The following is a 22,649-nucleotide window of genomic DNA, read 5'->3' as shown; positions in this document are numbered from 1 at the left end:
TGCAAATCCCCCTTGACTCTAGCTTCAAAGAGGTCGTAAATGCTTGCCCCGTAGCGTATAGGCTACCAGTTGACCGACTTTCGCACCTTTTGCACCTCCAGTTGTCAAGAGCGCCATTCAGCGGAGCGGACACATCTTAACCAATCAGTTAGGTTGTATATAGCCTACTTCGCAAACTTGTTGATGGTGTGCTGCTGGTGCGAAGTTTCATTGAACAACATACCTGTTGCAGATTGTCAAGATAACTCGGCATCTCAGAGGAAAGCTGAGGCATCTTGATTCGATCCCCAACGCCAAGGATGGCATTGGACTCTAGATGCGCATTTCGCGCCTCCGTTTTACTGGCATGTGTGATAATCTTCAGTAATGTGCTATGTCCCGTCGGTGCCTATCTCTACCACAACCGCTATCAAGGGTGAGTGAATATTCCCATTGATTTCAATTTCTGTTGTGAATGTGAGACGAGCCATGCGCCATTATATTATTGAGCGAAAGCGGCGACACATGGGGGAAAGTTGATCTGATTCTGTATCATAATGTCTCCAGTGCCTATTAAAGAGAATGGCTTAGTATAGTTGCATCATGTGAGGACAAACCAAGCACTTTTCACTCTTCTCTGTTCAGACATATTTTGTTCTCTGGAGATAGACTAAATATATGGTGTGGTTGGTTGGTTGTGTGTCTAACTCAAACAATAAGCACACTGTATAGAAGCGGGGCAGTATGGAATCTTATCTTCCGATGGAAATTGGATACGCCTGTCCTTCATGTTTTAGTGTACCGGTATTCATATCGACCATGATAAGAAAGATAACATCGGGGATGCTCGCAGCAGCCCATGCCATGGCGCCTTGAATACAAAACTGTCAATGTTGAATTTTAATTCATCTTTACCCGCAAGACAGCACTGACTCTCAAGAACAGACTACAGTCATTACATTTTCTTTCAATATATGCCTGATGGTTCTTTTATTACAAAACTAATAACGTTGACGTGTTATGACAGGACAGGAGTCATACAGTAAAGTGCTCTGTTGAACTTTTAAACCTGCTAATGAGGCAGAGCGTGGGAGAGGATCTGAGTTGTATAGTATACAATTTGGGACATTTTTGGGAGATCTCCATTGTGGGATTTGGGGATACAGTTGTAATTGGGCACATAATGAGCTAGAATTGGAGTGAATTTTGTGGTGGGCATTGCAGAGGCATGTAAAGGTATTTATATGGTGTGTGTTTTTTCACAGGAGCTTTTTGGTGTTGTGTGGGGCAATCACAGTGGGACCTTTCTGATGGAAAGTCCACAGCCCCCCAGACACACACACACACACACACACACACACACACACACACACACACACACACACACACACACACACACACACACACACACACACACACACACACACACACACACACACACACACACACTCCCCCCTCTCTATCTGTCTCAAGCAGTTTGGCTGTGTTCCAATGTATGTGTAGTTGTGTACAGTCAGTGTACCACCAACTGTGTTGGTACTGCACACACACCAGACCCAAGTCGCCTGTTACTGTGGTTTAACAAGGTAGAAAACCGAGGGCAAGCAAACAAACGTCCCAATGGGGAGCACTGCTAAGGAGCCCTATTTAACACAGAAGTATCTGTGACATATGGTGGGTGTTGTTCTACACAGACGGAAGGGCAGAGGCACAATGGACCTTTAGTCTGTACAGTCTTAAAGACCACCAACATCTTGTACAGTATCTTCTGTCAACAGAGCGTCTGTGGGTTTAAATGTCTGGATGAACAATAAGCTCACATCCTTATACGCCTACGACGTCGACTGGAGCTCCAATGTAGGACGAGGAACAATGTACAGTATCTATTCTAGATATAGGGAGTGTTGGTCCCTATTTTGACAGCTCCAAACTAACAGATCTGGCAGTCTGTCAGGGTACATATTAGTACCAATGCCATATATTTGAGTGTGATGCCAATCCTAATAAAGATGTTTTATAATCTATCCATCCACCCATCTTCAACCACTTCGCGGGGGCAACAGCTCCATCAGAGAGCTAGTCCAGACTTCCCTCTCCACAGCAACAGTACTAACTTAATTCTGGGGGACCCCGAGGCATTCCTGGCAGATTTTGGAAATATAATTCCTCCATCTCATCCTTGGTCTGCCCGGGGGTCTCCTTCCAGTGGAACCTCCCTAGAGAGACGCCCGAGAATAACTATAACCTATAACCAGACTCCCGAGCCACCTAAGCTGGCTCCTTTCCAAGCGAGGAAGCAGCGACTCTACTCCGAGTCTCGTGACTGAACTTCTCACCCAGGCCGCTTTCTAATGAATTAGAAAAACTTTTATTAGAGTTTTCTATTTCAGAACATTTATCTTATAAAGCAAATAAAGTTGACGCTCCTATGCACAGCTTTGTGTGTATGTGTGTGTATATATGAGCACGGAATGTGCTCAGCTGATTGGCTGAGCATGGAATGTGATGAATGATGATAAGAGCACCGCTCATTTCACACAAGTGTGATTTATTTAACCACTTAAGCTCTATTCAAAATCTTTAAAAAATAATTGCCAATCAAGAAACTAATTGTGGTCCTATATTCAATTCATCAAGACATTTAAAGACATACAATAGCAATAAATGTATATGTACAGAAAACAATGGGGGGAGGGGTGATTTCTGGTGTCAAACTTAGAAGACTTGTCTAGGATCAGTTACAAATTGCAGACAGGTGCTCTTTTATGGCAGTTTTGAAGGAGGGTAAGGACTAAGAGTCACTTTTTGATGGCTGTTGGTGGGGCATTGTACATTTTGGTGGCAGCTCATAAGGCTTTCTTAAGTGTTGATAACCGTCTGAATGCAGGGTAACCTGAGGGACCCAGTTCTGATCAACTACACATGGTCCAATTCCTTCTTACCTCAGAAATGTATTGTAGACCACATCCATTTCCATTGCCATGGGAACATACTGTTGGTGGCATGTGTTGTGGTTCCAGAAGTATAGTGGCCACTGAGAAAGGGGTTCCCTGGCTGGACTTCGCTTTTGCCTTGTTGCTTTAAATGTCAACAGGCCCAGTGGCACCTTTGTAATAAGCACACAGAGAAATAAGATGAACATGGTCTGACAGAGACAGGTGAGCAGGCAGACAGAGAAACAGGCAAAACATTTAACATAATGATGTATTGGCAGGTACCTGTATAGACTCTTTACATTTTAGACCTATGCAGTAGGCCTATATAATTTGCCTCTCACATACCTGCAATGCTAATACTTGGACCCACAGAGAATGTACAGTAGGCTCAAGTATTGCTCTGTTAGCAGGAATGATGAGATTAAACATTTCAAACTACTTTACCCTTTAAGCTTGGATAAATTATTAAAGTTAAGTAAACATCTAGCATTTTAACTTGAATAAGTGAAGAAAAATAGCTGAACTTTAAGCTTGTAGAGCAGCTCTAATTGAACAAGGCATTTTAAACCTTTAACATGAATTGTCCACATTTTAGTCTTTCAAATTCTCAAATCATTTTAACATTTTATTTTGTAAAGTTATACTTTTAAACTTGTCAATAGAAATGAAGGCAATACTGCAGTGTTAATGTGTTCCTTCCCCACTTCAAATGGAAACAGTTTAACCTACTATTCATAATTAGCCTGATTTTAACCACAACTAACAGTACTGCAGTGCATACACAAGTGTAAATAAAACAAAACATCACCGACCATTGGCATCTTTGGAGGTAGAGCTCTTGAGTAGTCTTTGCGGTTTGCATTAGTTTGTTTTTTTGAGAATGACTGAACCTCCATTCCTTTTAAGGTGCTCCTAATCAAGTAACGAGCAGCCATCTTGCTGCTGCATTATGGGAGATGTAGTTTCTGAGGTCTGAGTTGTCATGCTGACCAGATTTGTGGTCCATTTCTGAGTTTTGACTCAACAGCTAATTTGGTAGTGTTGCCTTGTCTTAAGGGCCTTGCCGAGTCGAACGTAATCAACGCAAGAATACATACGCAACGGAGGGTGAGAGAAATTTCTCCCTTGCGTTGCGTCAGTTACGTGATCTGTCTCGTTCCGTCGGGTTGAGATCTGATCCTGAGCCTACGCAACGTTGCGTATGCGTACCTTGCATCGAGGACACCCTGCCCACCTGGAGGCAGCAGAGAGCATGGTTTTGTTACCCTTTAACCCTGTAAGGCCACCTCTAGATAATATAATAATATATAAGCAGTGGACGATTAGGGATACTTTGTTATGGTAATGTATGTAATAAAAGAGATGTGACTTGGGTACACTTTAGCACACGCGCACACACACACACACACACACACACACACACACACACACACAAACACTACTATTTTCCCCCCCACCTCATAGAAACTTTTATTATATTTCCTATTGATCACCGTGAATGTCTAACTCAAGCCTTTTACCCCCCTCGTCGAACTATAGTTATGTGATGTAAATGTGTTGTTGCCACAGTACATGTCAAAGAACTGTACCAGGTACTGTACCTGCAGCACTGCAAAACTGAAATATAATCTGATAATGATGTGTCAGACGGATTGTTTGTCTGAAGTTTGACCCTATCATCATTTTGGCACTTCAACCTTAAGAGCCACTCCTTCATTTAAATTATAAGTGTCAACTTCCATTCAGTACAAAAGGGGTTTTGAGTTTCTCATCTCTGTGGTTGAGATGCTTTGGAAACAATGTGCACTTAGTGAAATTGATCCAAAGTTAACCTTGCTAAAAGGTAAACGTTATAGTGCGTTGTAAATCATTATTGTGAGACACTTTCATACAATAGTCACGTTTTTCTTTTTTTTTGCAGCGATCAAGTCTTCAGGATAACGCCCAGCAATGATGAGGATGTCCAAGTGCTTAAAAGAATCCTGGGGCATATTAAGGTTGGTTTTCATCTTTCTTTTTTGGATTGCAGCTCATTTCTATTTTCTCTCCTTCTCCCTCTAAGTATATCTTTCTTTCTCTTTCTACTTCCCTCGTTCCCTGTCATCTCTCTCTTACACTCATGCACACACACAGTAAAACTTTGACTTGTATTGTCAGCTGGAGTTAATCTATTTATAGGCCTATTGATTCATTCAGCAGCTAACCCTTCAATAAGAGTTCCAAAATGAAAATGTATTTCTGTCTGTTAGTTAAGCTGTGGAAATAAGTTCTACATTTATGTGAAATACTTATGTACTGTATGTTTGGCCCCTCATGTATGTTATTGCAATTTAAAGTGCATTACATTTACCGGTCACATATAAAAATATCCCATTTTCTATATGTACTCTTCCCCTGCCCTGTCAATGCCAGTCCTCACAGGCTAGTACGTGCATCAATGTTGTACATTATGGAATCACTTCCCCCATAATACACTTGTGCAGGTTCTATGTATATTCTATTCTAGGTTCTATGTAAATGTGTTTGCATGAACACGTTTTATCCTCATCGATTCGTTTGCAAACGCTTAGTTTGAAAAGGAGCCATATGAATAAACAGAAGACTAATGTTCGATTTTCTTTTATTTCTCATTCCCCTCACGTCTGCCTCTGGCCCTCTGACTTAAACAGGAGTCATGGAGGAGGTGAGGCGTGACATCTGTGGGATGGGGTGGGGTGAAGTGACAGAGAGGACAGGGGACTGCCACAGAGCAGAGAGTGACACAGACAGTGAGCAGCCATGCATGGCCATAGTCTGCCACATCCAGGACATCTTCACTATAGAGATACAGTGAGAAGAGACGACCTTTCCACTTCACCAGGCGCCTTGGATGGATAGATGTTCATCATCGGGTTGAATTAATTATTATTTATTTGAATAATTTGCTTTACCGAGCTAATAAACAGTGGTCTAGACGATTATGGTCTTTTTGAAAAAAAGAAACAAACAATTCATGTGGTTAAAAGATTCTCCGTTTTCCAAAATCATTTGGGAGTAATTACAACAGTCTCAAAAACAAGTGTGACCTTCCTTTCCACATTGTTCTAAGTTTGTAAATAGACTGATCTGGTCTGATGGTTTGCGAAGAAACAAAATATTAATGCAACTACTGTACATAGCCTACACAAAACAAATGGCCATTGATAGTACAGTGTAGTAGAGTGACAGGAAACAGGGACCCGACACGGAAGATCCGAAGTGGGGGGACATGCGATGCGATGCGAAAAAGCGATGGTCCGACATGCGCTGCTCCCGTGCTTGCGGTTAGGGTTAGGTTAGGATTGAGATTTCGGATCAATAGTATGTCGGAACTAAAGCCTGCACCCATAGACACAGCAAAGGTTGTCAGGCTCGGGAATCAAACTTGGGGCTTGCCGTCAGGCTGTATTATATAGTCTATATGTGCTATGCGCCTTAACCGCAAGGTTAAGGCGAACTTGAGACACCACCGAGCAAGCTAAAGCGAGCGAGGTGCCAAGTTCGTTGCGAATCCTCGTCCCCCGGTCCCCTACAATGAAGACAGCAGAACGCTGCAAAAGAAACCTGTGTGTTCATTATAAAGCATGATACGTAATGTGTTCAAAAGACAGTTGTATTTCATTACAGTACATCTGACTGCTATTTTATCAAACACAAGAGTGTTAATTGAACTCTGACGATGTTAAAATGGGCCCCGATACTTAAAAACAAATTGCTAAATTATAGATTTATTTGCCTGCAACATAATAACCTCATATGTCAAGTTTGGCAACAGAGCAATGTTGAGACATTTTATGCTATTGCTTGGTGTACTTGACATAAGTGCACCAGATACTAGTATAGTCGTACTCTTTACTCTTGAGAACACCATATCCAAACTACTCCATGTGGATGATTTTCAAGGCAAGCCCTTAGCAGTTAGCCCCCTCCAGCTCTAAACTAAGTTAAATTAATCTGATCTGTGTTCTGCAAACCATTAAAGCAATTGACATATTAACGAGCATGTGTGCCAGCTGACATGTCTCTACCCCGATACTACAAATGAGAGCCAGCTGAATGTGGGCGCTCATTTGTTAACACGACAGACAAACTGCATATGTTGTTTCTCTGTCTCTCTCTCTCTTTCTCTCTCTCTCCCTGTATTGCCAAATTCATGCACCATCATATGAATGATTAGACAACGTTGTAACTAATGTGGACGCGAAGCATTGTGAGTCTGCATGTGATGTTGTCGTACAAAGGAGTATAAATCTCTCTCTCTCTGTCTGTGACTGTTAGTTTATCAGTGTTAGCACATGGTGTCTGTGTTTATTTGGTCGGCCAGTGTGTCTGGCTGATGGCTAGGTTGTTTCAGCTAAAGCTGTACAGGCTGTACTGTCAGCCACAGTGAAAGGTAGGGCTCTCATTAACATGGGGTCAAATGGTACGGAGCAGCAACAGCAGCATGCACAACTAATTGTTTTTTTTTGCATTTTGGATGTTGCTCCATTAACACAAGTTGGAGTCATCAGCATTCTCCACATTCTGCACACATCCTGAAGGAAGACCCTAGAGGAATGGTACATTTCCCCGGTACAAAACAGAAATGTGGTTGTTCACCACCAAAGGGAATAGTTAAAAACTGTGTGTGTGTGTGTGTCCGTGCTCTTCTTTCTCTAAATATCTTTTCCCCATCTCTCAGGTGGACCTCTGGCAGCCCAACAGTGCCTCCCTGATACGTCACAACGCCACCGTGGATGTGCACGTGAAACGCAACGACACGCGAGACCTACGTGCATGCTTGAAGCAGGAACACATAGGCTACAAGTGAGACTCACGAGAAACACATTCCCAATCCCTACTGTAAAAGCCATACTTTGTTGTATGACATTGTTGCATAGGGAAATAAGGCCAATCTACACACTTGCAATGTGTTACATTTTGTTTTAAATGTGCACAAGCCCGAAATAGGGATACCAGATTGAGAATATGTCAGAGTTAATTTACTACTCTCTCCCTAGTACTACCTGTTAAAAACATTTGTCACCTAAACTCTAAAGGATGTTGTGATAGCACAGCCTATAGCATATTATTACTGTACCTTTACTGTATGATATATGATTTGCAGAGCCAGGAATGGAATCGCACGCGCATGCGCACACACACACACACACACACACACACACACACACACACACACACACACACACACACACACACACACACACACAGTCTTTCATCTAGCTAGACTTTCCATCATCTCAATTAATGTTGAAATGAAGCAGTATTATCAAAGCAGCAGCCACAGCTGGACAGACCTCCATTGTCATCTCTATCCTCAGGGAAGATACACAGAAATGTTGTTTCTTGTTGTTGAACGACTGAGGAAATGACTTACACGGCATGTGAATATAGAAGAGCGTTTGGTGGGTTAGTTGAGTCAGAGTAGTTCTGTATTCAAGACCACGTAAAGCTAGACCAAGTCAAGACATGCAGAACTACAGTAGATAGATAGGAAAGGTGGAGAGAGAGACTGGGAGTGACACGCAGGAACGGTCGTCCTTGGAGCCTAGGTTAAACACTGCAATTATATTTCACTCATAGGTCTCATAGGAGGGCTGTGGGCAGTTTAGAAACCGTCTTCCAGTGACATCATCATTAGGCAGATTCTTTTTTAAACAATACTTTTTTACAAAAATGTTTAGATTTTCATTATCGTGAGAACGATGGCTTCCATTTTCGCATTGCAACTTTTCAGGACTAGAAAGTCTGCAGTTCTTATTAGCTTGTATTCCCCATTGATGATGTCACTGGAAGACAGTTTCTGAACTGCCCACAGCCCTCCTATGAGACACAGACAGAGTAGAAAGAAATTGCGCCATTTTTTCATGATTATTAGTGAGGACCTATTATATGAAGATAGGTTGAAAAGTGGTGAAGTGGTCCTTTAAGATAGCATCTCCCATTTTTCAGATGTTTTACTTAATTAGGCTTACGAACACTGACACCTCCAGAAGGCTAAAGAGTAAATTCTCAGTCAGGATTTACTGCCCGAATTTACTCCCACAACCAGCCCTCTCTATTTCTGCTCTCAGACCTACTCTGAGCTATTTCTTATTTTTCACAAGACATACCAAATAAATCAAACTAAGTCTTGAATTCACTGCAGCCCTCTTGCCATGGGCAACGGCAGAAACTGTGTCCTCATGACCGGTGCCTCTTGCCGGCCCGTACATTTCTACAGCATGTGCACAAAGTCAACTTTCTTAAAGGGTAAAGTTGCTGAAGTGTACTTGTTTTTTTCCTTCCAACTTTAGTAAGCATACAGTACAAGATAACAGCAAGGTTACAAGGGCACAAAGGCTTGTGTTGTCGAGCTGAGTCACCAAGCACTTTGCCTTTTTCAGCATTCTTTTCTATTGATTTTCAAAACTAAAAAGGAAAACTACATACAGCATTCATAAAGAGCACCTATACGGACGGCTGCAATTCGAAACTGGCCCCGATATTGTGATGTCACTATATCACAGTTTTTTTTTTTTTTATCTCAGGTTTCAGCCTCCAGGAAGAAACCCTAAAAACAAAGGGAAGACATCATTGCACATAACGAATGAAGTACTGTCACCTCATAAACACCTGAAAAACAATCCCTCAGCTCAGTCAATGATATTGATGCCAAACTGCATTTTAATTCCTTGAATATTCAATAGTTTCCCAAAATCTGTAAAGAAAATGTGTTTCCCGCCAATACTATAGACTAGGCCACATGCTTAAAGGTGAATCGTCAACAATCCACTACTTCATATACTTTTACAAAGGTCCTTAGAAGATTATTGCAATTGAAAGACTGGTGCTTTCAAACAGAGCAGCATACCTGTACAATACATCTCACATGCTGTGCATCTGCATCCAGCAGAGGTGCATAATAACAAAGTTTCTGAAAATCTAAGTGACAGGGCAATATCCTTTAGGGAATACAGGTCATCTCTCCAATATGACCTCCCATTACTGGAAAGGTTGTTGGTGGTGGTTGGCTGAAACTGTCCATCTCAATCATGTCTCTCTCTCTATTCTCCCCACAGGGTGTTCATCTCCAATCTGCAGAAGGAAATTGAAAAGCAGACGGGATATCGCTCGTCTCGGAAGCGGAGGTCAGAGTCTCAATATGACTATGAGGTGTACCACTCCCTTAATGAGGTAAGGTGTCGAGTGCATCCTCCCTCTTCCATCGCTCCTTGTCCCACTCACTGTCATTGTCATGTACAGTAGAAGCACAGACCGACACCAGATGCTGGCTCAGGCACTTAACAACTTTAGGGTGTTTATATTCCCAGGCCGAGAAGGACTCTTTGAGATGTGCATTGGCATTCAGGCTTTTTGAACATTAATGTCATTTCCGATGAAACAGCTTGAAGCTTGCATTCCACACACAGATAGGGGGACCTATTGTAGGAAGCCACACACACACACAGCCTGTTAAGCGTCAAATAACTGTATTCTCAAGTCTGCATTCAATTGATTGGTGAAAAATGGGCCAAAAAAAACAACGAGTCTGTAAAATGTCTGTGAAGATATGTCCTCAAGAGACCTTTCACTGTGTGCGTTCCCTCCTCAGATCCAGAACTGGATGTTTGAGATGAACCGGACCCATCCTCACCTAGTAGACATGTTCTCTATAGGGAGGTCATATGAAGGGAGACCCCTCTATGTGCTTCAGGTAAAAATGGGTGGGGGATGTGTGTGTGTGTGTGTGTGTGTGTGTGTGTGTGTGTGCATGCGTGCATGCATGGCACGACCCCATGCATTCCACACACAGATAGGGGGGGCACAAACCCTTCACTACCCAGCACTTTCAACATATCTTCCACTGTGGAAAGTAAACAGAGACACACACACACACACACACACACACACACACACACTCACACACTCTGTGACTGTGATTCACAGCACTAACATAATATGCACTCTCCTGTCAGCTAGGAAAGAGAAGTCGCCCGCATAAGAAGGCTGTGTGGATAGACTGCGGTGTACACGCCAGGGAGTGGATAGGACCTGCCTTCTGCCAGTGGTTTGTCAAAGAGGTATATCCACCTTGTTTGCTCAAGTCTTGTGCTAGCAAGAAACTACTGAAACAAAGTGTTTGAGTTTTTAAGACCTTGTTTGGACCATAATCTCTGAACGCATGTTGCTGGGTCTCAACAAACATGAATTCTTTGCATCGCTGAACACAGCCTGAACAGTAATCAAGCACTCTATCCTCTGCTATCTCTAAGGCAGGGGTCTTCAAAAAGGGGCCCAGGACCCCCAGGGGGTCCTCACAGTTGCTGCAGAGTGCAGATAGCATGGCTATTCTGAGACGAACATTAGCTGAAACTAACAGACCTAAATCCTATATTTTCAGCAGTTTGGTGTAGATTGTAGAAGAAAAAAAGAGCAAACCAGGTACAGAGCCACATTTACTTAGTGTTGAGGGGTTAAGTGGTTAAAAAAGGTTTAATCTGCAACACAATTGTTTACAATGTCCTTGCTTCATCTCTCTCTGCAGGGGCCCTTGGCCTGAAAAAACGTTGAAGACCCCTGCTCCAAGGTCTTTATATACAAGGGAACACATGTTTAAATTTAGATGTAATTCTCTACAGCCGTAACTACAGTATGTGAACCTCTGGGTAGAGCAGTACCAGGCCAAAGCTAATTGCAAATACATGTCTTTTGTTTAACTTAGCCGCAAGCCAATCTAGATCCTATTTTTTATATCTGGAATATAGAGTTGCAATACCAACCCTTGACAGTCCACATCCAAACGGAAGGTTGGTATTAAACTCACCAACATTGCAGTTGTACGGAAAGCATTATCCTCTTTTTATCTGAAAAGTTTGTGTTTCATAAACATCCACCGTAGACATGTAAGTGATTATTTTATAGGTGTTAAGTGTAATAAGTGTTGAGAGTTTGGAAGTGCTCGTTGGAAATTAGTTCAAATTACTCAACGGTCCTGCCTACTACCACCTGTTTCGTGGTAAATTGCACATAATTCAGCAGTATGTTGCGTTATTGAAAATGAGCACTTCCAAACACTTAATACAATCAGATATGACTTTTCTGTTTGGATGTATGGGCTGTCAATGGTTGGTATTGCAACTCTGGATTCCAGATATTAAAAATAGGATCTAGATAGGACATGAGTTAAGTATCCTTAACACAATCTTTAACTCATGATACAGAGAAGAAGAACTCCACTTGTACAACAATCCAATAGTGTTCAGACAGTTTGTTCTAAAAATATTCTTTTGTGAGACTGGTCATACTGGTCTCACAAAAATAATATTTATAAAACTGTGTACCAATTACTGTTTATTTTCCTTACGCTACACCTATTAGTTAAAAATACCTATTAGCAACAAATTGATGTACTTAAAGCAAGTGATTTTACACATTAAAAGCATTAAAAGAAAGAAAAGCCAAAGAAACACATTATAAAAGGACATTTAAATACAACAAAAATAATGATGAAAGAGTGAGAGAATAGAAGATGTAAATAAACAAAAATAAATGAATAATCAATAGCATCAATAATAGGCAGCAGCAAACAAAGGTACTTTTGCTTTGATTTAAAAGTACTGAGAGTTGTAGCAGACCTGACCTACAGTACAGTTTCCTTTGTTTGTTCCAGATATATGGTGTATAAAAACTGATCGCTGCTTCTCCACGTTTAGGTTTGACTTTTGGTTCAGAAAGGAAAAATAAACCTCTCAGATAAACTGAGAGGTTTGAATGAATCATAACTTAGCAGAATATCAGAAATGTATTTTGGCCCTAACCATTCAGTGCTTTTAAAAACTTGATCAATTTAATTCTTTGACACACAAGAAGCCAGTGCAAAGATCTGAAGTTGGAGTGATATGATCAAGTTTCTGTCTGCAGCTATCGGATTGATTTCTTTAGGGAGACCTTTAAAGACACCATTACTGATTACAGTATAAATTCCTTTCATCCTCGACATATTCTCAAGGTGACAGTAAAGAATGGGAGGAATGTAAGATCAGCAAGAGAAAAGTAGAAAGGTAGAGCGATAGCCTACAGTCAGTATTTATGAAATAAAAAGAATGGAATGACAATTAAAACAATCCATTTATGAGAGACCTTACTTGTATGGAGAGTGTCTTACAAATTACAATCAGTACACGGTAATGTAGTAACTCAGATTGGCCACTGGAGGTCAGGGTGCTTTGTCTGCTGAAAACCACCCAGGCTCATTAACCTTGGCCTGCATGTGTCTAGAGAAGGAATTAGTAGTATTAGTAGGATCTACAATCCTCCTTTATAGTCTGAGTATTGTATTGAATAGCTAAAGTATAACATAATGCTTATTAGTTAAAACACCAAAAGGGGTTCCCGCCCAAAATGGTATAATCTGGTAACATTTTGTAAAGTTGGTTTGCCTTTTGCAAGGTTAAGAGTGCCAGGTATTAAATATTTAATTCATCCACCAGTGGCAGTGTTTTCAGCATTTTCACCTCTATTTTTGTAAGATCCACTGCAGGATGTAAACAAAGCTACATGTGGGAGTCAACTATTCCACAATCTCCGAATGCTACATACTGTAGAGTCTGGACCTATAGCCCCCATGAGCTGAGTAACGGAAGCTGCCATTTCCATTCACGAAAATATATTTTTAAATCTTTAGAGCTTATTACTTTATTTCCTTTTCTGCTAAGCAACAAGCTATATGCTTAGATGTTTTCTGACTGTATGATGAAGCATTTGGAAATCGCGGAGGCAACAGTCTGGTAATGCGAGACTACTGGTATGTGTCTAACAACCGAGGATCATTCAGATGTTGGCGACAAGCGCCCTCTAGTGTTTAACACTGAAAACACAAAATCTAAGCTTTCTCGGCTATGGCAGTTTGGAACCCAGGACTTGACTCCCAAAGTTGTAAAATTACTGTTGGATTGCAGTTTGAACGAGTACATTGTGTAATCTTACTGTTGTAGGCCCTCAACTCATACCAGTACGACTCTGTGACGAGAAGACTAATGAACCAACTTAACTTCTACATCATGCCCGTCTTCAATGTGGATGGTTACCACTTCAGCTGGACAACAGTACTGTAACTTTATCTTTATATTTATCACTATATGCACATCATTTCCCCCCTTATCCATCACACTGAGTTCATTCTAATGTGTGCCAATGCTCCTTAGGACCGGTTCTGGAGGAAAACGCGGTCCAAAAACTACAAGTATCACTGCAGAGGGGTAGATGCCAACAGGAACTGGAAAGTAAAGTGGTGTGGTGAGTTTGATTTAAAAAATGTTTAGCCTACTTGGCTTTAATTAACTTCTTTTCTGTTTATTTATTTTCTTAACCATTAAATTTACTCATTTGTCTCACTCCCCTGGCACTCGCTCTCACATGAACAACAACAGATACACATACAAAAACACATATAATCACACGCTACTTCTCTGCAATACATCCCTTGTTCTTATCTGTGGCGTCTCCGTCCCCTGGGTCTAATCAATGAGTGTGTGATGACAGGTGACGGTCTGTAAAATCATCAGTACGGGAGCTGTGACGCAATCGCCGTAGCTGTCAAAATCGTTAAGCAAACAGTGGTCGGCGACATTGGTTCCCATGGTGACGCGTCTATGTGTCAAACTATTTTTTTAAACACCCCGTCGTGCATCAGCTAACTTGCCGATATTGCTTAATTCGTATGCGCTGGACATGATCAGCAGTGGAAAGAGGAAGGTGCTGGAGCAATCTGTGTTATTCTAAAACCGTTTTAATAAACATGGTTTTGGTATTAGTGATAATTATTTCTTCATTCAGAGCATGACAACACATTACACAGCATAAGAGAGGTGATGGAGCAATCAGTGTAAATGTATGACAGCTATAATTTCAATAAACATGGTTATGACATGGCGTTGTAGACACTACCTGTAAGTGTAGGTTCTGCCGTAGTAGAAAGGGCTGCGACGGAGAGCAGGTTTATGTATCGAGCACTGATCCATTTCCGGTTGCCGTAGCAGACTGCCGTAGCCATCGTTGCTTAAAGTCGCTATTAATGGCAGAGGCTACGACAGCAGAGGAGGAAGATGAGAGAAAGAGAGATGATGAAAGACGGGGCAAAGTGAATGTGTTCACAGTAACATGGCCATTTTGCTCTTTGCTCCCAGTAATACTGTACAGTATGTACAGTATGTTGAAAGAGCAAAGTGGCTTAGTATATCACAATAATCATTATGGATATGTTTAGATGATATTGTGATATGCCATTCATGTTTGCAAAGTTACACAGTAAACAATCAATTTATGCTCCCAGTAACTGCACGGTTCAGTTTTTCTTTAGGTTTTTGTCAAACTAAACGGTTCTTCTAGCCTGACATTAGCGATTAATTTGCATACTAACAATCAGACAACAGAATTGTGTATTATTATGATATTGTCATCACCACAATACGATTCCACTGTGAGACAATAAAATATATTTGAATTGTCACCCAGCCATACACCCCTCAAAAGATAAACTACCTTACCGTTCGCATCGTAATACTTTCCCTAATAGAATATAACCTGTTGTCTTCTGGAGACCATGAGGAACAGCTGTTCTTCAAGGACACCCCCTGGAGGAAGAAAATTAAACACATAGTCTGAGTATTCATTAAAGATTGCTCAAACAAGAATGATTACAGAGCAGCACTGTGTATTCACTAGTACAACACACAAAGGACGGGAAGCAACACATCTGGCAGTGATATGTATATGTGGAGCACAGAGAAAATTTCACAAATGAAACACATAAATATGTTATTATCTACAGAATGTGGCATCAGGACCAACAGCATTTTACGACTACAGCTTATAATGAAACACTCACCGTCTCTTGGCAATGGATCCATTTTGGATTTGCAAAGAAATGCCCAGTCTAATCATCATTTTATGTTGTTAATATTGTTGACAATTAACTAAAGGTATTGTCCACCAATGCCACCATGTGGTTTGTTCCATTTATAGATAATTAGATATGGCTAACTCCTGGATGATTTTCATATCCAACATTAATCTAACCTAGTGGCTGGTTATTTCCTGTGTGAGCTAATCCTTTTAGTTTAGCTCAAGCCTGGTCTTGCCTGTGGGTTGCTGCAATGTCTTATATTTCATGTTTGTTTTCAAAACATTCATTTACATCCTTCAAGGGCACAGACAATGATATTGGCTGTTCTAAAAAATAATATAATCTGTTAGGGAGAGAAGGGGGTGGCAGTGTGGCTGGTGAAGCATCTATCTTCAAAAGTCACAAATGTATTCAGAACAATTTATTGACATTGGAAATGTAGATTATAACAACTAACTTGATTGTAATCTTAAATGATACTTTGCCATTTGACCATGATGCTCACCGAAAATAACAGATTTCTGGTAAGCATCACAGTTAAATATAAATGAGGATAGTAGTTCATCTCTCTCCCTCTCCTGCAGAGGAAGGTGCCTCTACTCATCCCTGTGATGACACCTACTGCGGGCCTTATGCAGAGTCTGAACCTGAAGTCAAGGCCGTTGCCAATTTCCTGCGGAAGCACAAGAAACGTGTTAAAGCCTACATATCCATCCATGCCTACGCCCAGATGCTGCTCTATCCGTACTCCTACAAGTACGCCACCATCCCTAATTTCAGTTGTGTGGTAAGGGATTTGTCATTACCAGAATTAATCAACCAATAAGTTAATAAGATAACAATTATATTAAGTAAACCAATGATCAATTTGTGATTTAAGGGGAATTCTATCCCAGTATCGGTGAATAGCTAGAACTTCAATGTCCTACTGAAAGATGATGTTGTTTTCATAAGCAATCATCTGTCAAAGGTTGCACCTATGTACAAATTACGGTACTAATAAGATAAAATCACAACAAATTATGGTACGTTTTAAAGTGGTTTAGGTCAACGAGTGTCAAGTATGATTACATTCAAATACTGACATTACGGCATATTTGATGTTTTAGAGATATGAATGAGGAAATAATTACTACAGTAACTAAAATACTAACTGGCCATATGCTTTTCTTTGTGCAGGAATCAGCAGCGCATAATGCAGTGACAGCCCTGTACTCTGCCTATGGAGTGAGATATAGATACGGACCAGCCTCCACAACCCTGTGTAAATACACTATCACACTTCCAATAGTATACGACTCTTTCTTGACACACAATGGATGTCTGCCACAGCATGGATCTGTGGCAGTTGATCGTGCAGTGAATAAATATGAAAGGATTTACGATTTGACATTTGCATAACAATCAAGGTTAACAATTTACGTATGTATTTATCAGGGCTAGGCTTGTGGTGAAAGTTGTGCTTAAAATGTTGTGCCTAAAATGTTAAATGTAATCTATAATGCTATTAAGAATGAAGTACATTCTGGGTTTCTTGTTTACAGTGATTTTGGTTGTGCATAATATTCATAAATGTGTATTCATCAAAATACAATACCAGCTCAGTGGCCTTGTGGTTAGAGTGTCCGTCCTGAAGCTGGGAGGTTGGGGTTCGATCCCCGGCCGGGTCATCCCAAAGACTGTACAAATGGGACCCAATGCCTCCCTGCTTGACACTCAGCATCAAAGGGTTGGATTGGGGGGTCAAATCTACTAATCAAATGATTCCCGAGCGCGGCACGGCTGCAGCTCACCGCTCCTTGGCTGCGGCTCACCGCTTCAAGAGATGGGTCAAATGCGGAGAACAAATTTCACTGCGGTAACGTGTGTGACAGATCGTACGACTTCAACACACTTTAATCCTTGTCTTTCTCTATCCTCCAGATGTGAGCTCGGGCAGCTCTATGGACTGGGCATACAGGAACGGGATCCCGTACGCCTTTGCTTTCGAGCTGAGAGACACAGGATACTATGGTTTCCTCCTGCCTGAAGCTCTTATCAATCCAACCTGCACAGAGACCATGAGGGCCGTGAAGGCCATTTCTTCAGGCTTGCTGAAGAAGTGTGACATTGACAGTGACAGAGACAGATTCCCATATATTTGATCATACAGCAAGGGTCACTGAAGCTTTACTCTGTCAGCTGCACTTATCTCGCTGGCTCTGTATTCTCCCAGATGTTCTCAGGGTGAGAATTTAAAAAGGACATGGCCTGGTGGGAGTTTTTATTTTATTTAACCACATGACCCCTAAGGTATTTTTCTGGGTATTTAAAAAAAAAAAAGATGAACGTTCAGTGAAAATAGTCAATCTACAAGCTCACAATGCATGATGTGTTGTGAGGTTATAGATTGACAATTCTGGATGAAGAGATTTGCTGAGGAGGGAAAAAAAGAGTCCTGGGGATCCTGGTCAGCAAAGTAGAAGTAAGGTTTAAGGCGTTACGGTTGTACAATTTCCTTTTCAGGGGAGTATGACGAGAGCGTTGGTGATGGTATGTTATTGTGCCAAAATGTTGCTAAGATCCTCAAAACGATCTTCCTTTGTGTATACATTGAGTGGTACGGCTAGAGATTAGAGAATGGGACAAAGTGCTGTTCTTTTTTAAATGGTGGCCATGATGGCCATGTAAGCACTTGAATGCAGGTTTAACCGATTTATTTTGTCATGGTGTTGCAGCACCTTTCTATAAGGAATGATCTAAGATTTCATTATCTTCCAAAGGTGCATTATGTTACCAAGGACCTTTTCAAAAGGTCTGACTAGCCATTTTCACAATTACTTTGAATTGCTCTCTTGCGTATTTGTTCAGATTTTTTTTAAACAGCTAGTTTTTCTGCGCCTTTATTACTGCAACAATCTGATACTCTACAGTAGGGATTAACTTCAGTTGAAATGTTTTGGTGTGATTTCCCTTTGAGTCTGTCTGAATTGGGTCAATAATATATTTTATACATAGTTTTGTATAATAATTCAGGTATGATGAATCAATGAAAATGTAAAAGCAATGTTTACTTTTGATAGCCAATGTACAGGACTTTGTTTTTTTAGTTTTTTTTTTACATATTTTAAATAAAATCTGAATATTTCTGTTTCGCGTCACTGTTAATTGTGACTAGAAAAACGAATGATTTCAGCATTTCAAATCAACCAAGTTGAAAAACTTTATTGACCTAGAACCTGATTAGAATGCCAGATGATGTATCGTACAGAAAGTTGTACAGTATCTTTTTGCAACATAGAAAACTTTACACTGCTGTACCATATACATTTTTGCTTTTCTACATCCATTAGCAGAAATGCGTCCCCATCCATACACTTTAAAGCACAGCTAACAGTATTCATTGTTCTCTATACATATAGCTTTTCCCCAAAAACCAAAGAAAAACAAAACAAAAAATGTAATATATTATTAACTTTTGATTTTGTACACAAGAGTGAAAACTAAGATCAAACATGATACAGACCAGTGACTCAGAAGCAGCTCATGTCTGGGTGGGTGCTCACCTTCTTCCAGTTACAGTTATCGCCTCCCTGCGTTAAAAAGCTTAAGAACATATAAAATGGAATAATTTAACCCTTCACTTTTCAAGCTTTCTCATTCAATTGCAAGTCTTACGCAGGATAATCCTTGGGAGATGGTACAGTCAAATAAATTAATCACAAAACGTAAAATCTCCAGTGCATTCAATAAAGAGATCAAGTGTGGTGAATCCAGAGAAAGAGAAAAACATTGAACAAAAATAAATGAAATCTAGTGTTATAAGATTATATTACAAAGCGGCAGATCTGTACAACTAGTTTCATCCAAGAGGCTATCGATGCTAAAGTTAGCCATCAGCGGTGCAGACGACAGAGATCGGTATTATCATTGCTTGACCTGGCGCCACATTTCATGGTTACTGAATGTCATTTTGCATGATGTTGAAACCATTCATTCCTTACTTGATTTGTTTTAATATACAGTAAGAAGCACACCTTGTTTATTTAGTTTGAATATATTCGGTCCTTCTGAGAAAATCAGAGACATGGATAAAATTGTCAGTGTTGCGTATCAGTAGTCAGCAAAATCCAGTTGAAGAGTCACTTCTCTGTATTCAAGGCATCACTTTTCCCTTCAGGGATATGGTGTATGCGTGTTTGTGTATGTGCAAGTGCATACATGTGTGTGTGGTAGGAGGGTGGGGGGGGAGCAGGCTGTTCACTGACCAGCAATAAAAGTCAAGAGCACTGATCAAGTGTACTGATCAGTGTGGACTCTGAGGCGATACAGGCCCACAGCAGGGTGTGTGGGAGCCATTAATGAGCCTCATTGCCAGCCTCTTCCCCTAATTCTGCGGCCGGCTGCGACTCCGCATGCGGCGGGAGAGGTTGTGGCTCGGCCGCGGGCAGCCGTGAGATCTGGAACACGATGCCGATGCGCAGGTAGAATTTCCTCAGGACGGCGCGGAGCTCGGGGATCAGGTCAAACTGCATGATTTCGCACAGCAGAGGGTAGTACCTGGACGCGTGGGTCTTGAACTGAAGACGCACACAGAGAAACACGGCTCCGTGTTAACTAGGCCACTTGTTGAGCTTTTGGGCATCCTCTTTACAAGTGGATCATGAGTATATCGTGGCTGTTGTGCAGAAACCACTTTACATGCGCAAAATAAGGATGCCAGGCAGCGATGATACTGTATAGATGGTATGATGCTGAATATTCTGAAACGCTTCACAGAAGTGTGTGTGTGCTGTATAGACTTACTCTTTCATCGCTGATCTTCAGCACCTTGGTGAGGAAGAGAAGCAGCAGGTTGGTCCAGGCCTCTCTGTGGCTCTCTGAGGTCAGAGCCAGGAAGTATGCAACAGCCTCACTGCACACACTAGCGAACGAACGAACACACACACACACACACACACACACACACACACACACGAGAGAGATGTCAACTGTAATTAAATATATTTCCACAGATCTACAAGCTCACAACGCAACACAATACATTGCAAAGTGATGTGTTGTGAGCTTGCTTGATTTGCTATTTCCGCTATTTATTTATTTTTGCCTATGACATGCCTAAATTATACAATTATACAAATTCTGCTAGTATATTTGATGTTGCCTATGGCATGCCTAAAATTAGGGACACGGCTCAAGTGCTTAATTTGAAACTAAAAGCACAACAGGTTGTTAATACTAGGTGATGCACACTTGCCTGCCTCGACAGTGCATTGCATGGAAAAGTTTGAAAACGTCCAAAAGGGAGCCTAACGAAGATCATCCTGCTTCATTAATGACTAATTACAGCACCAGATTGCGAGCGTAGAATGGCAGGACGTAGATTAGACATTAGGCGACATGGCCCAAGCCTGAGGAGATCTGACACAACCTTTGACCGGGACCTCTTGCAGCAAGTGACCTTTGGGCCACAAACACCATCTGCTAAGCATTCATCCCTTCCTCCACTTCCCAGCTGCATTCCCCATGGCCTGATCGGAGTGATCGCCTCCCAGAGAGACTACATTACTTTATACTTTTACTCCACTACGGTTAATTGACAGCTTCATATACTAGTTACTTTGTAGATTTAGAGATGATTATTGGCCCATTTTGTACGCTATTCAAAAACAGCCACAGAAAGTATTATGGCCTGGACCTGGCAATTAGGCTCAATGTGGTATTGCTACCTTACGCAAGTAAAAAAACTTCTTCTTCCAGCACAGTGTTTTGTTTCATGAGTGTTCTTAACAGTACATCAGGGGAAGCTCGAGGTCAAGGCAGCTGTGGTGTGTGAGGTCAAGGCAGCTGTGGTGTGTGTGTGTGTGTGTGTGTCAGACACAAAGAAACACACATGGAGAACAGCGAAAGTGAGCGAGAGCGTTGAGAACACAAGCAGTCAAGATGACGCACAGGCACGATAGTGTGTCGCCTGTATAATTGCAACCACCCCCTCCGGTTCAATTCCTGCCTGTGACGTCTGTTGCTCCCTTCCGCCCTGAGATTCCTGCCTCACTACTACACTCCTGTGTAAAATAAATAACGTGATACTGTACATGGGCGAGGTCGGAGCACACTTCCAAGTATAGGCCTGTCACAATAATTGTTAATTGCAATTATTTGTGTGACAATGTCAAGTTCGTGACAGCCCTAGAGACAACAAAGACAAGGTAGACTACCGACAGCCGTATACGGACTCGCATACTCTTCATACCGATTTATGCGACAGTCTGCTATGCGTGACTGTCGCATCGTAAAATTCTGGCTTTTGCTCAGGGTAGCTGACCCTTTAAGTACAGTAGTACTCCCAGTAAACGCACTCAGTTACTGTGCACCACTGATGATGATTCAGTGACTGTCAGACAACGCAGAGAGCCTCATTAGTTAGATGAAAATGAGATAACAATAGAGAGCAGCCGTTCGACTCGTAAAGGGAGTGTGTATTGCTTAGCATGCTAATGGCCTAAATGTGTTTTTCCTTCTTCGATGACACACAACGCACAACTATCTCTTCGATGTAATCATTTCTGTGGGAAGAAAGGTGATGTGCAGATTGTGAGCATTAGTAAAACATTATAAAGTAAAAGTGTCGTTAAAAACAAACTACACTTCAGCAGCAGAGAAGGCGTTGTTCTCATGTTCCACATGCAGCTTTGAAGCAGGAACACAATGAGTGAACAGCATATGCGTTCAGTCGGCAGGACATAATAGTCGGGTGGAAAGCTTCCATATCATTAATTTTGTTTTTGCATGAATTAATGCCCTGCTTTGTTGTAGACCAGCGTCACACAAAAGTAGCAAAAATAACGTGT

The 22,649-nt window shown here is 41.3% G+C and overlaps 2 protein-coding genes across 4 annotated transcripts in view; one reads left to right on the top strand and one right to left on the bottom strand.

Annotated features, from left to right (window-relative positions):
- cpa6 (carboxypeptidase A6) lies at window positions 1-18,898 on the top strand. 3 transcript variants are annotated; one of them, XM_080794277.1, is made up of 11 exons: window positions 1-415; window positions 4,837-4,912; window positions 7,615-7,739; window positions 9,995-10,109; window positions 10,528-10,629; window positions 10,892-10,996; window positions 13,910-14,020; window positions 14,120-14,210; window positions 16,404-16,606; window positions 16,999-17,083; window positions 17,743-18,895. In XM_080794277.1, the coding sequence occupies exons 1-11, from the start codon at window positions 300-302 to the stop codon at window positions 17,961-17,963; spliced, it is 1,350 nt and encodes a 449-aa protein (XP_080650403.1). In that variant the 5' UTR covers window positions 1-299; the 3' UTR covers window positions 17,964-18,895. The 3 variants fall into 3 exon arrangements, with proteins under 3 accessions (XP_080650403.1, XP_080650404.1, XP_080650405.1); XM_080794278.1 differs by lacking the exon at window positions 13,910-14,020 and having other exon boundaries at window positions 17,743-18,898; XM_080794279.1 differs by lacking the exons at window positions 1-415; window positions 4,837-4,912 and adding an exon at window positions 7,050-7,143 and having other exon boundaries at window positions 17,743-18,897.
- A 109-nt stretch (window positions 18,899-19,007) lies between these two features.
- arfgef1 (ADP-ribosylation factor guanine nucleotide-exchange factor 1 (brefeldin A-inhibited)) overlaps window positions 19,008-22,649 on the bottom strand; it is a 60,492-nt gene continuing 56,850 nt past the window's right edge. Inside the window, exons 38-39 of the mRNA XM_080794276.1 lie at window positions 20,605-20,722; window positions 19,008-20,378 (exon numbers count right to left, since the gene is read on the bottom strand). Of these exons, the coding sequence (XP_080650402.1) occupies window positions 20,157-20,378; window positions 20,605-20,722 (340 nt within the window). The 3' untranslated portion in view covers window positions 19,008-20,156. The remainder of the gene's footprint in view (window positions 20,379-20,604; window positions 20,723-22,649) is intronic.

The sequence above is a fragment of the Protomyctophum bolini genome (genome assembly GCF_963924005.1).
Source record: "Protomyctophum bolini genome assembly, chromosome: 21".
Taxonomy (NCBI): Eukaryota; Metazoa; Chordata; class Actinopteri; order Myctophiformes; family Myctophidae; genus Protomyctophum; species Protomyctophum bolini.
This window is presented reverse-complemented; position numbering and strand designations above follow the sequence as displayed.

Bases quoted from the DNA above. Each gene is read 5' to 3' on its own strand.
- cpa6 (XM_080794277.1), top strand. From the start codon at position 300: ATGGCATTGGACTCTAGATGCGCATTTCGCGCCTCCGTTTTACTGGCA. The intron at 10,630-10,891 runs GTAAAAATGGGT...CTCTCCTGTCAG, and splicing joins GACCCCTCTATGTGCTTCAG to CTAGGAAAGAGAAGTCGCCC. The intron at 14,211-16,403 runs GTGAGTTTGATT...CCTCTCCTGCAG, and splicing joins CTGGAAAGTAAAGTGGTGTG to AGGAAGGTGCCTCTACTCAT.